Source organism: Candoia aspera, chromosome 3 (assembly GCF_035149785.1).
Source record: "Candoia aspera isolate rCanAsp1 chromosome 3, rCanAsp1.hap2, whole genome shotgun sequence".
Classification (NCBI taxonomy): Eukaryota; Metazoa; Chordata; class Lepidosauria; order Squamata; family Boidae; genus Candoia; species Candoia aspera.
In genome coordinates this window covers 162,617,220-162,630,996 of record NC_086155.1, presented here as the reverse complement: position 1 = coordinate 162,630,996, position 13,777 = coordinate 162,617,220, and the positions used below count along the sequence as shown (strand labels likewise).

The 13,777-nt window shown below is 36.6% G+C and overlaps 1 protein-coding gene across 5 annotated transcripts in view; it reads left to right on the top strand.

Moving 5' to 3' along the window:
- The window catches only part of ZNF521 (zinc finger protein 521), a 327,899-nt gene that overhangs the window by 276,222 nt on the left and 37,900 nt on the right, over nucleotides 1-13,777 (top strand). For 2 of the 5 annotated variants that reach the window (XM_063299207.1, XM_063299204.1), the window contains exons 6-7: nucleotides 616-681; nucleotides 10,475-10,606. In XM_063299207.1, the coding sequence (XP_063155277.1) occupies nucleotides 616-681; nucleotides 10,475-10,606 (198 nt within the window). Of the gene's footprint in view, nucleotides 1-615; nucleotides 682-10,474; nucleotides 10,607-13,777 lie in introns of those variants that run through there. The other 3 variants (XM_063299208.1, XM_063299205.1, XM_063299206.1) reach the window with 2 other exon arrangements.

The following is a 13,777-nucleotide window of genomic DNA, read 5'->3' as shown; positions in this document are numbered from 1 at the left end:
ACTGGAGCGCCATATGGGAATGACCACAAAGGCATACCACTCTAGTAATATGAAAAATAGAGCCTAAAAGTAAGAATTGATCCAATGGTGTTCTGTATGTTGCCTGAAAGCTTTAATGAATATCACCAATTTATTCCATTTGTTTATTATTGTACAGCCAAAGGTACAACAGAAGAAAAAGGCAATAAAATAATGCAGCCTTATGCCAGACTTTGTGTTTCAACATACCATACTGTGTATGCTATCTGTATAAATAATTCTTTGTCAACTTTATTCTATTCAAGTATGTTAATGTACAATGTTTAGAAAGACAAAAAGTATTTCCAAGGTAGCAAGCACTTCTGTATAACCTGCTGATTTCTTCTGCAGGCAGCTATTTAGCCATTTTTTTGTACATCCTCAACAAACATTTCTTGATAGAAAGAAGCATGTATCGTGCACAGTTTACATGGTTGATCCACTGTAATATGGAATTCATACTGACTAACTACATGGATCAGTCTTAGAAGGTGTCTCCCCATAGATCTGACAACAGGTAGTGTTTACTTTATGCTGCATGAAGTATCCATTAAGTATCTTTTTTCAATTTTACCAATTTGTGTTTTTTTTGTGTAGAACTCGATGGTAGATATACCAGTACTTCCACCAGTTCCAGAATTCCCAGACAGGTGGGCAATACTAGTAGGTATTTAACATCAAACAATAGAGAAAGCTATATCGTGAAAGTGGACCAATATTAAAACAAATCTATACTTGACAAAACAGCACAGAATTGCTTTCAAAATTAAGAGAACCAATGCTTTAAAATAATCCAAAGTGTTTTGATTTTGAGTAAATTACATTTTCCATTAAAATTAATGTAACTTTTATTAATTAACACAGATACATAGTATGTAGTTTTTAATTGCTCATTTCATTATAATTTTGGGTATTGTATAGAAACTCAATACAAGGAAATGTTATTTCAGAAAGAGAGGGGGGGGGTTATATAAGCTCACAATTAGAAAACTGGAACATGAGGGGATACCTACCCACATGTGGCATTTGTAGTTGTGTGAACCAGCCAAATAATTTTTAATAGAGAATTATGATATCTGTCACGGTCCCATCCCAAGTAAGATGTTTTGCAAAGGAATGGCATTTAAATTTATATAATAATAATTCGCTACATTATTAATTTAATACATTAATAATGTATTAACTTACATTAATTTAATTCTCTTCCTAGCCTAAAGTTTTATCATTACAGGGACTGTGACCTGCATCAGATTTTAGATCAGGTTTTCAGCCCTGTAGAGGATGGTTTCAAGTTGTAGCATTAGTATTCAAAATCCAAAATCACTAGGATCTTCTGAATTACTGGGTACTTTCCATAGTAGCATTTCCTCTTCTTTAAAATACAATCCATGCAGCCCATAATCCAGAAGGGCCAATATTACTCATGTGACATGGGAGCCAATCAACAAAGGGGAAAAAGGTGTCATTGTACACTATTTTATGTAAGTCTCCTTTGAGTCTTGGCTCCTGATAACTTCATGAACATATTTATGAGTTTGATTAGCAACATTATGGAAGTATTTTCCATTGCAACATTCTGAGATATTTTTCAACTTACTGGTTTAGACTACAGCCTGGGTAGTCTTCAGTCCAAATGCTAATCAGGCCTGACCTGCTTTACTTCAGAGCCCAGACAGGATCAGCTCGATGCACATATACATCCATCCATTCATTCATTAAATATGCTGCCAACTCCATACAGACTCAGGGCAGCCTAAAACAACATATGTATCTACGGTAACATCAAGACAAACATTTGGTAATGACGTGTTTTCTTGATTTCCTTTGTATAAAATGTACTGGTTATTAAAGATACATACTAGTGCCTAGTATGTTTTAATCTACATTTTTATTATCCTTTTAGACCTTGACAAATGATAGGACTTCTTTTACTTTCTCAAAATTATATGAGAAATGTGCTTGCCAAGACAGGTTTTTGCTAATCCACTTGTTGCCCTGGATAACTGGCCACATTTAAATTCCACAAACTAGTTACTTCTAATTGCCAGTTTGCATGAATGTGCCACTAGATTAAGGGTGGGGTTAGCATGTCAAGTAAATAAGAAAATTCAGTCAGTGTTGGAACAGGAGAGGATCGCTTGTAACCACAAACAGCATCAGGCTTGGTTGAGGTTAAACTACTCTCTCCCAATCATCCATGTCATGCAAACATGGTTATGTAGTCAGAGGGGAGAGCCTAAATGGTTCTACAGAATGGGACTTCTCTAGGTATTCCACTTTCTGGGCTCTTTTTATTTTCATTCCCCACCCCCACCCCCAGCACATTCCCAATGGATGCATATTGATGACTGCTTTAACCAGTCAGGCTACTGCAGATTTTTTTCCTTGAACCACAAAAACAGCTGGCCAATATTCACAAAAGAGGCTGAGATACTAGGAAAGATAACAGCTATTGACAAAACCATTGCAGCTTCCCATGGCACTGTTCATCTGCTTCCATGGCATTGGATAAGCCATTTACCTAAAGGTAGGAGCAGATTGGGACAACCTTGGGTTGTGCACCTAGTCACAGAGTTAGAAAAGATCAAGATCCTCTCCTCAATTTCCCTGAACAAAGATAAGACTGTTTCCTGTACTGGCTGCCAATCAACTGCTGTACTATGATAGCATGTATGTAGTCTGAGCCCTTTGGAATCCCCTCCTGCCCTTTTCCACAGCTTTTGTCATCCCTGTTCTCTGGAAGAGCAATTTCTTACTTCTCTGTAGTATCCCTTCCTTTTGTCATTTAAGGTTTCAAAATAGCAAAAGTATAAGACATAAATTAGCAGCCCCACAGCGGGGAAGTCTGTTCCATCTGCTGCCAAAGCAAAACTACTGCCACCAACAAATTGATGCCCCAGGCATTTGTCTAGGTTCATCTACTGTAAGTCCAGCTTTAATGGAACTGATAGAAAAGAACTGTCCATTTATTACACTTAAGTTATCAGAGTTTTTTTAGAAGAGAGGGAGGGGCAGAAATCATAAGATTCTAATAAGCACAAAATTTAACTTTAGCCAAATTTTTTTAAAAGTGGAAAAACATACAAAATCATTCCCATTATATTCCATAAAATATAATAGAAGCAGCACAGTATAGCTTTGCAATGCTAGTCCAATTTCCCTCTTAAGATATTTCTCTGTACCAGAAGAACTAAAAGCTAACAATAGAGGAAGCAATCAAGATGATTCTCTGCAAGTTGTTCCCTGTGACATCTTCTGTCTGCCGTTAAGAGGACAGAATGCTAGACTAGAATTAACATTTGTGTGCCTCAGCATGGCATTTCTTGGGAAAAGGCCACAGCTCAGTGATGCAGTACATGGCTTGCTTGCAGAAGTTCTCATATTTGATTCCTAGTGTCTCCAGTTAGAATGAAGTTCAAGTGACATCTCTGTCTCAAAACCTCTGACAGTCAGAATAGGCAGTGTTGGCACAGTATAAGCATCTTCATGGTTCTTCATGTTCTTATTATTAATTCAGAGATGAATGTACAGAAAATGCACATGATGTATGATTTTCAGGCTGCTGTGATAAAGTATGAATGTGAAAATGTTCCTCCTGTGTTAGAGAAAGAAGTGTTTGTATATTAAGAAGGTATCATGATAAGTGGAACCTAATGGTCTAGCTTTCATATTCAGGGAGATTTTTTTCTCAAATAACTTGCATTCCAGTAGTTTATAGTCTTTTCATTGATATGCTAGCTTTATGCAGTTTATACAGAGCTATTTTAATTTCTTCAGTTATTTGGCACATTTGACCTTCTTTAGGTTGAAGAGAGATGTAAAAGTTTTCCAATATTCCTTTGTAATTATTACCACTTTGGACTGTGTCCAACAAGTCCACAATTTGACATTATTTAGACTTCCGTCTACATTTTTGCAGTAGCAGATTCTTGAAGTACTATAAACATTTCCCTCAGGCAATTCCCAGCTGTATATTTGATTTTTGCATCTCCATTTCCTTACTGCTACATCATGAATTATTTTAGTTTGGTTTCTTCATCTTTATTTGTTTATTTATTATAATGATACTTGAGAAATTGTAAATGGCAGAAGGGCTATTATAATCAAAGAAGAACAATGAGCATATGCTGGAAGTTTTCAGACTTCTTTAATTTCTATATTAGGTCCTTTAAAGAATTGTATTGCCCATCTGGGTGAATTGGGGACAACCAAAAGAAGATTAAGTTAACATACTTGGTATTCTGGCAAACAACCAACAAGCAGTTTGATTCCCATGAGAAAGGAAGGAATCATGGTTTAAACCATGACTATTTAGATTGGATGATATCAGAACAGCATGCATAGGTCTTCCTTCTGCAGCTATATATATCCAGTGTGGTATGGGTTGAATGAGAAAGTGGCTCAAGGACATTATCATGCAAAAAGTAGTTCAGTGCAATACTTAAGCTGTTTTGCCTTAATAAGGGTGACAATAGGATCTCACTAAACAGACTGACAGCATTCGTTAGCAATAAGCAATATAAACTGGATAGGTGACATGGCTAGAAGACTGCTGGTTAGTCATACTGTTCTGTTAGGATAGAAAGAGCAGCAAATAGTTGGGGGGATCTGCTTCAGCTACCAGTGTCAGATTAAGATAGTGTAGATAGGTGGCACTCTGTGCCATGGATTATATTATCACCCATAATCAATTTTTCCTTTAGAGACTCATTACAAAGGGCTTTACTTTTACACTACCACAACTCAGTCGGGAAAAAAAGGTGAAAGGTCCCCTGTGCAAGCACTGAGTCATGTCTGACCCTTTGGAGGGACACCGCTTTCATGATGTTTTCTTGGCAGACTATAGCGTATAGGGTTGGTTTGCCATTGCCTTCCCCGGTCATCACCTTCCCCAGCAAGCTGGGTACTCATTTTACTGACTTCAGAAGGATGGAAGGCTGAGTCGACCTGAGCCGGCCACCTGAGAGAGAATCCAGCTTCCACTGGGATCAAACTCAGGTCGTGGGGAGAGTTTCAGTTGCAATACTGCCGCCTACCACTCTGTGCCACACAAGGCTCCTACCACAACTCTAGTAAAATGCAATACTAGGCACAGCAGCCAGATGAGACTGCATGTTTGCATAGTGAATGCTACTTTTACCCTAGTAATATAATGCATCACTACATTTGGAAAATGACAGTTTTCATGTGTAGGTTTCTCACTCACCATGTGCTCCAACAATGCATATTATTATTACCATATGTGATAGGAATGATAATGATTATCTGTCATTTTGACAGTATGATACAAATCCTACTTAAGAATATTCTTCAGTTGGAACTCTGCCCTGAGGCAACTTCAAAAACCACTGTATTTATGGTGGTGAAAAATGGTTGTGTGAATCAGGTCTATAGTAGTTGGTAGATACCTAATTTGCAGCTTACTCCCTAGAAGGAATTGCCTAAATATTCCATACAATCACTTACTTCATACCTATAACTCTTAATAAAAACAGGACTCTGCCAACCTATTAAATTCTTCATAGAATATTTTAATGGTTATTAAATGAATTGACTCTGAATCTCACTTTAATAAATGAGTCAGACAGTATTTTCCAATTACTGTCATCCACCACCTTTCTAAAGATTAGATTATTCTGACTGAATTTTTTAAAGCTCTTCAGTACTTTTAGATTTTTTTTCTTGTAAATTTGTTGGAGAAAAAGTAGTTTGAAGTGGATGTAGAAGAAGAGAATAACCTCTTGAAATGATGTTCTGGCACTTCACTTCACCTCAAATTTGTCCCAACTGTAAATTCTCAAGGTAGCCCTTTTCTGTCTGTCTGTTTAGTTCTGATACGATGCTCAGTATTTCCATACTGAATGTTTAGATGTTAAGGTTTTCTGTGCAGTTATCAGTCAGTTTTTTCCAGTTTTGTAATAACTACAAGAAGCACCAAAACGTATCAGTGTAGGTTTGGTAAGTGTTTAAAAATTGAATATTAACGTGATTGAAAATTAGGACATTTTCAGGGTATTCTCAGACAATGTTGTAGTCAATCTTCTCTGGGCCAGCCACAGTTCAGTGCTGTTGTTGTCATGGCACTATTACCAACCCAGAAAGTGCTAGTGATCAAAATGATCATTAATTCCACTGGAATAGTTCTTTTTGTCTCTGCAAGGGGTTTACCAATACATATGGCAGAATACAAAACAGTCAAGGGGAAAAAAACCTAAATGCATAAATAATTTTAATTAATAGCCCTAACACAAATGATACATTTGTTCACATAATTTCTTATAAGCAACAGCACCTCCCATTATCTCTCTATAGCAGCCTTCAGTTATCAAACACCTTCTGGATTTATTGTAGTCTCAACACATCTTGAAGGCATCAGTCTGGGAAAGTCTGTTTTATAGTATGGAAGAGTAGAAGGAGGAGAATAAACCTCTTCTAAACTGTCCACAGAGGTGCAGTGCAGATATAATGTTTTTGGCCTCCTTCTCATAATTATAGAAATCAAGAGCACCCTGCAAGCTTCCATACTCCATTTTATCTCCAACAATGTTAATGGAAACCAGAAATCAAACATCTGTTTTTAATCATGGCTATAAGCTGTTCTTTTCCAGCATTATCATGAATATGAAGATATTGTATTAATAGGTTCCCCAAAAAATGAAAAATAGGAGGAGAGGAGAGAGAAGTAAGCCTGAAGGATATTCCTTATTTCCTTGTCAGCTTATTTTGTTTATTTTCTCATAAATCCTCTTATATTCAGACTTAATACTACATAAGTGTTACTTTTATACTTATGATGTCTGCTTTATGCATAAAACCAAATATTAGCTGGAAAATTTCCTTGGAGCCTCCATTAAAATAAAATTGATGTGTACATTGGATTTCAAGAATAATCTGAAATATAGAAGTTGAATTTGCAGCGCATGGTAGCAAATTTGAGGAAGGGGTCCTCATAAGAAATGCCTGCTTTTTTTCACAGACATAAAAAAAGCATTTTGGTGGTATTTTGAGTGAAAAATACATATTTTCTTGGGTAATTATTTTGTAAATGTCCCTCAATGTTATGTTTGCTTTAAAGCACTCTACATAGGTGATTTGCATTTGGCTAATATTTTGGAAGTTGCCATTGCTTATGTTCACTTTGACAGATCTAAAGTTGAGATTACTTTTTTCCTTTCCATCAACACACATCAACCCAAATATTCAAGGAGGGGCCTCCTTAGCCTGGTCTGTGAATAATATCCTATGATGCTTGATACAATCCACAGAGTTGTCTACGGGGGATTATTTTCCTCCCAATTCACAGAGCAGCTTAGGAGAGATTTTCCTCCCACAAATATGCAATGCCATCGAGCAAGTAGATTAATTTGTGTACTATAGTAGAGGGCTTACTGAAGATGGTAAAATTGGATGGAGAAATTTTAAGATATGCAAATGCTGATAGGAATGTAGTAACTAGTATTGTGGCTTTTTGTAAGGAATGAATATTTTTTGAAAGAAGCAAACGTGGTTATGTACAAATGCTTGCTTCTGCCAACCTTGTTATATGGCAGTGGGTATGTCAGGAGAAAGAAAAGTAAGTTGAATGCAATAGGAATGAGGTACTTAAGAATGGTGTGTGATAAAACAAGATGAGCTAGGGTCAAGAGGGAATGGGTGGACCGAATACAAAAGTGAGAGACCAGTATGAAAAAAGCGAGATCGTGAATGAAGATTGTTATTACCAAATAAATATATGAAAGAAGAGTGAATGGGTCAAGAGGACAGGGAAGACTGAGAATATCATGGCTGGATGGAGTTCATCAGCTCTGCATAAAGACAATGTATGAAGTGGTATATGGGCACAGTGGAAATCAGTGTGGCTTGCAAAAATAGAAAGATACAAAGAATACTGAATAGTGTTGGTATAAACTAGATTTATTTATGCTGCTTTTCTTTTCCTTTTCCATATCTCATGCCTTTAATTTCTTCAGCTGCTATTTCTTACTTCCTTTTCGTTTTTTGGTGGCTTGTTTTGGTTTGGTTTTGCATAATGTTGCTTATGCCATAAGGGAATAGTTTGGTATATACAAGTATACATGTTTGTGAATAACATGGCTATTTGGATAATTCTGTCATATTCCAAAACAGCTAGTGATAACCACTCTTAGAGACACGAATCAGAACTTTGGCTTGATCAAGAATTTACATTCAGAATTATAAAAATAAAATCAATGAGGTTTATGGGGATATGAATTACCAAGGCACTTACTGCACTCAACAAGCATAACACATTTTTTTTAAGCAAGGGAGTTTATTTTGAAATATAGTTGAAATTCAGGCAACCAAAAGGAAGATCAGCCGTTCACATACCATTTCTGTTTCGGATTTCATGAATCTGCTGATGCAACTAAACTTTCAGAATACTCTGCTATAAATATTTACTCCAAAATAAACCCATTAAGTTAGTGGGATTTACTTCCTGGTCAGTGGGACAGATTTTAACCCCAACTGTATTAGATTACTGACTGGAAAAAGAGCAAGATAGTTCCTTTGGCTACACAGGTACATCAAAGTACTCAGTTTTTTCCTGTTTCTGACTTAGGAGTAGTCTGCCTTTCTGCAGAAAGTTACAATTACTGATCAAAGACACAGATCTGTTCTCCACAACTAGCAGGGTGACTGCTAATATAATTGCTCTTACTGGCTAAAAAAAAATTACTCATCAGCAGGGTTTTTGCACATGTATAGTTGCGTAGTTTTTTTTAGCTAAACCAACTCTAATGTTTTTAGGAATGAGGGAGCTGGTACAGCATACAGCAGTAAGTTTACATTAATTGTGCCTCTTTATATTAAGGATAAATTCTAGTCATTGTGAGCCAAAACATCAGGGACCTAATCACTTTTCTTGATTTTAGTTGGTCATAGTTTGGGAGAACAACTCAGTGATGGGGTTGGATTGTTTGTTTGTCGAATTTATATGGCCACCCATCTCTCACAAAGTGACTCTGGGCAGCCTACAATAAAACCATAAGCTGAAGGCCATGCTTAATTTTATTGTTACCTACATTACTTTTCATTATTTCTTGGCAGTCAGTCATGGCAGGCTGTGTTATTTTAAATCACGGTGGGACAATTTAGTACTTCAGTTGGTAGAAATGAAGTCCTTATGTTGAAATACACCAGAGTGGTGTACTAGGGGCAGTTGTTTTGTGAGTGTGCATGTGTTTTTATTATTAACTGGGTAATATAATACCTGTAAAATCAAACTATTGGTATAACACAATAGTGACACAGAGAAGGACCTTTTCTAAGATATGCTGAGGGAATTGAACCCTGTACAAAAGAGCTGGGAGCTGCATTTTACCTAGCAACTGTTTCTAAGTAGGACAACCGATCACTGTTCCCATGGTGGAAGAAAAGGAGCTTGCAACATTGCTGAGAAGAAAGACTAATGCTAGACCCAGGATGGAAGAGGGAGGGGGAAAGGGCACCAAGGGCCTGCAGCTGAGAGCGGGGGAGGTTTTAGGATCAATTTGGTAGTACTTGGAGTGCCTCTAGCTGGAAAAAAATGAAGGACCTTAGAGACTGTCAGTAAGATGGTTACTAACAAGAGGAGGAGAAAGCCAGTTCAAAGATAACGCAGACTTTCATGTTCAAGACAAAGATTCATTGCATCATGCAATTTTTTAAAAATAGAAATCTTAATACTTATCAAAAATAAATATTAGCATAATATATAGCAGCATATAAATAAAAATAGAATCCCCAAATTCTGTCATGCACAATACAAACACAAGCCTATGCAGCTGTCAAGTTACATGGTTGAAGTTGTAACATCTGTCACAGAGGAAAGTTTACAATGAAACAGTACAGAAAAAAGGTAGGGAAGGAAAGACACCTGGACACTTGCTTGTTGCTTTATAGGAACTTTCTGCAGAGTACAGTTACAGGGTCCATCAGTTTTAACAAGAATGTATTTTGAGTTTTCTTCGCTTCGTAGCACCCAATATGTTGTAGTTTTTGTTCATCTAACCTCTATATAGTAGGGTGATTGCTGCCAAAACAAAAGCTATGGCCACATATCCACCCTTAATCTACTGTAGACTTTGCCCCAGAATGAGTGCTACAACCAATTCTAGGGCTCCAAGATGTATCTATTCTAATTAGTTAAAATAGTGTGCATGTGCATGATTTCTTATTACCAATTGTGTTCAACTACATTTATATTAATGATTAAGTCTTGCTGTATTTATGTGTACTTCTAATTCTTGCTAGCAAGCAAATGTTTTAATAACAGCAGATTTGGGGAGGGAGAAGGGATTCTTTTGGGGGCACTCAGTGAAAAGTTGTTTAGTACATGATATTTACCGTTTATGATTACTTTATTCTCTTGAAAAATGTCCTGTATTTTTTGGCAAAACATCAGAGGGCACGTGTAACCAATAACAATACATTTTCCCCAATTTTACCCCACCAGATGAAGGACTAAACCATGAATGCAAGTTGTGCAACCAGACATTTGATTCTCCTGCCAAACTTCAGTGCCATCTGATAGAGCACAGTTTTGAAGGAATGGGGGGAACCTTCAAATGTCCAGTCTGTTTTACAGGTGAGCATCCTAATAGTATTCATTCATTGTGTACCCTTGCCTTTAACTTACTCATGCATATTCTTCAGCAATATCATTTATGCCACAGTATTAAGATCAGGATTCCACCTTTCCAACATTCCTCTCACAAAGAATGTTTTTACCTGATTGGTAGGATGGGATTCAGATACGGGATTCATTTGCTAAGCAGCAGGTTCTTTTGCTTATTCAAGATGTTGCAGGGGGGGGGGGAGCTTAGGGGGATTTCTGCTAATTTGCCTCAATAGCTGCGTTCCTGCATGTCACATCTCTTGCTGGCTTGGTACAGTTTTTCCATGAAAATGCATATAGCTACAGAGAGAAGAAGGATATTACTATTATGTTTCTGGACCATAGTTATCCTTGAAAGAGCTGATAAACTGCCAAGGCTGTTTATTACTTACTGAAAATATGGAGAAAATAAACTGTTAGTTTTTCATATTAATAGTGAGATCTGCAGGAGGCTGTTAATTGAAGATAGTCTTGCCCAAACCTAAATAGCTTTGTACCTTATAACTCTTTCTCTTGGAAGCCAGCACTCACATTAATGTCTCTTAAACTTTTTTTTTTAAGTTTAGACTTTTAAAAGCAGTATATGATATAGCATTGATAGCCTCAGGTGGAAAAATAAACAATAGGCTCTGCATGTTCCTGGATATGACTATAGTTGGGGCATGCATGGCCCTTGTATTTTCCCCATGGAAAGGTGGTGATGTTTGTTGGTGAAATAAATCTGTGACTATTCTTGCAGAATTTAGGAATGAAGGAAAACACATCTGCTAGGTGAAAGTGGGTTCTCATGCTATCATTTATTCCCATTGTGTCATAGGTTTAGCACAATATCCCAAGACGTGATCCAATTCATTGTCAGATAAATGGTAATTGCACCAGTATCATAGACTACCATGCTAAAATTTAAAAAGGGCACTGTTAACTCATTGTATTGAGAGCCAGTTTGGTGTAGTGGTTAAGGCATCAGCCTAGAAACCGGGAGACCATGAATTCTAGTCCCACCTTAGGCACAAAGTCAGCTGGGTGACCTTGGGCCAGTCACTCTCCCTCAGCCCCAGGAAGCAGGCAATGGCAAACCACTTCTGAAAAACCTTGTCAAGAAACTGCAGGGACTTGTCCAGGCACTTTCCGAAAATTGGATATGATTGAACGGACAAAAAAAAACCTCACTGTATGTGGATTCCTAGACCAGAATACAGAATGTTGATCAAATACATCTGAATGCAACACAAACAACACATGGCTATCTGTGCCCATACAGACTGCATGTTGATTCAGTTATGAATAGTCAGCATAATGACCTGCAGCTAAAGAACTCTATTGAAATATACAAACATATATCTTTCCTGCTTAATCTTAATTGTTAAATAATGCTGCTGCTGTTACTCAATGGTAAACATGAATTTGTGACTTTATTTAATAAACCACAATTAAATACATACTACTCTTTCAACCTAGATCTACTGCATCTTCCGAACTGCTTTACTTTCTGATTACTTTCTGCCTACCCAATAGCAAATCAGTTGCCCACTATCTTTTACTTCTGCACCCATACTAATCCCATGCCATTTCTACATCCTACAATATCCATTGCTACCGGAATAGGGACTCAATCCCATTTCATTTTAGTGAGAGAAACCCCTTCTGTCAGCTTTGTACTGATCTACTTCCTTTAAGATAAGGTCTCTCTCACAGTGTGAAACACAGAGACTTTCTGGATGAAGCATAACCCTTAACTGTAATTGGAAATCTAATAATTTAAGGGCTGCATACAAACGTTTTATTTCTGATAGCAATAATGCCATTCAACTTTACAGTCTGAATCACAGCATCCAGATGCAGGATCTGTTTTCTAAAAGAGTAAAATCAGCAGTTTGCACAGCTGTATATCATCAATAGGATGCATCTCAGGATCGTTACTCTCACTTGTTATACATTGAGAAGAAAACCCAACTCTTCTTGTTATTTCTTGTTCTTTGACAGCACTTTTCCTAATAAAATGGAGGCAAACCTTGCTGCTATTTCTAATTATTGCCTCCCACTTACTAGTTAAACATTTTTCCCCTGTATTACAACATTTAGTTACTTTTTACCACACAGGTTGCTCTAATAATGTTTGAAGCTAGTTTTGTTTTCCACAGTGTGCCTGTCAGCCATGCTGGTTGAGTAATTCCCTCAGTTGAGTGTTTGTTTTGTTTGTTTTGTTTTAGTTTTCTACATTTTCTGCATGTAGACAAAGTCATTAATGTTGAAGTTACATGCTAAATTTATGCCAAAAGTGTGTTGTAGGCAGCTTTTAATACCATTTGTGATTCTAGGACATAAGTTTTGGGTGTGTAATAAAACATTGGAAAAACAATCCTATTTCTTGTTGTTTCCATGAATAGATTTCTGAATAACAATAGGAACAACATTTCGGTTAGAGGCTCTATAAAATGTTATCAAAATATTGAACCTCCTATTCCAATATGTATGTTGAAAATAAAAACTTTTTTTTTTTTTTTGCTGGTGGGGTAAATAGATACAGCACAGTAATCAAAGGCAATTATGTTTTAGGAGTAATATGCTATTAAATTAATATAATGTGCAGAATATTAACAAGAACTGAGAATCACCAATATAAGTTTTATATGGAAAAGGAATCCAATACTTTTTAACGTAATGAAAAATGTGATTAAAATGTATGACTCATAAGAACCCTGTTCTAATTCTTTCTTTTTTGTTGGCATTCAATTAGAATTATTTTAATGATTAGGAATGGAGTCAAAGTTAAATGCCAGCATCTTTAATAAATCCTTACTCTGCCTATACAAATTAATATTGTATATGCAAACTTTTTTTAGGTCACAGTGCACCAGGCAACCATCAGAAGTCAGTGCTGCCAACCCAAACACTGCCTCTGGCATATACAATTTAATTATTAATACTATGTCTCCTAGGTAAACTGTTACACAGTCTTAGGGCCTTGTTTGTAGTCATTAAAATTGAACATGTTTATATTATTGAAACCTTTGCATTCAGCGTGTACTCAGAGTTGATCTTAAAGTATCCAAAGAGAATTTACCTGCAGTGCTGTTTCACATTTATAGATATTGCCCCAATATAGCTGTGGGATATAATTTTTAACATTAACACATTTCA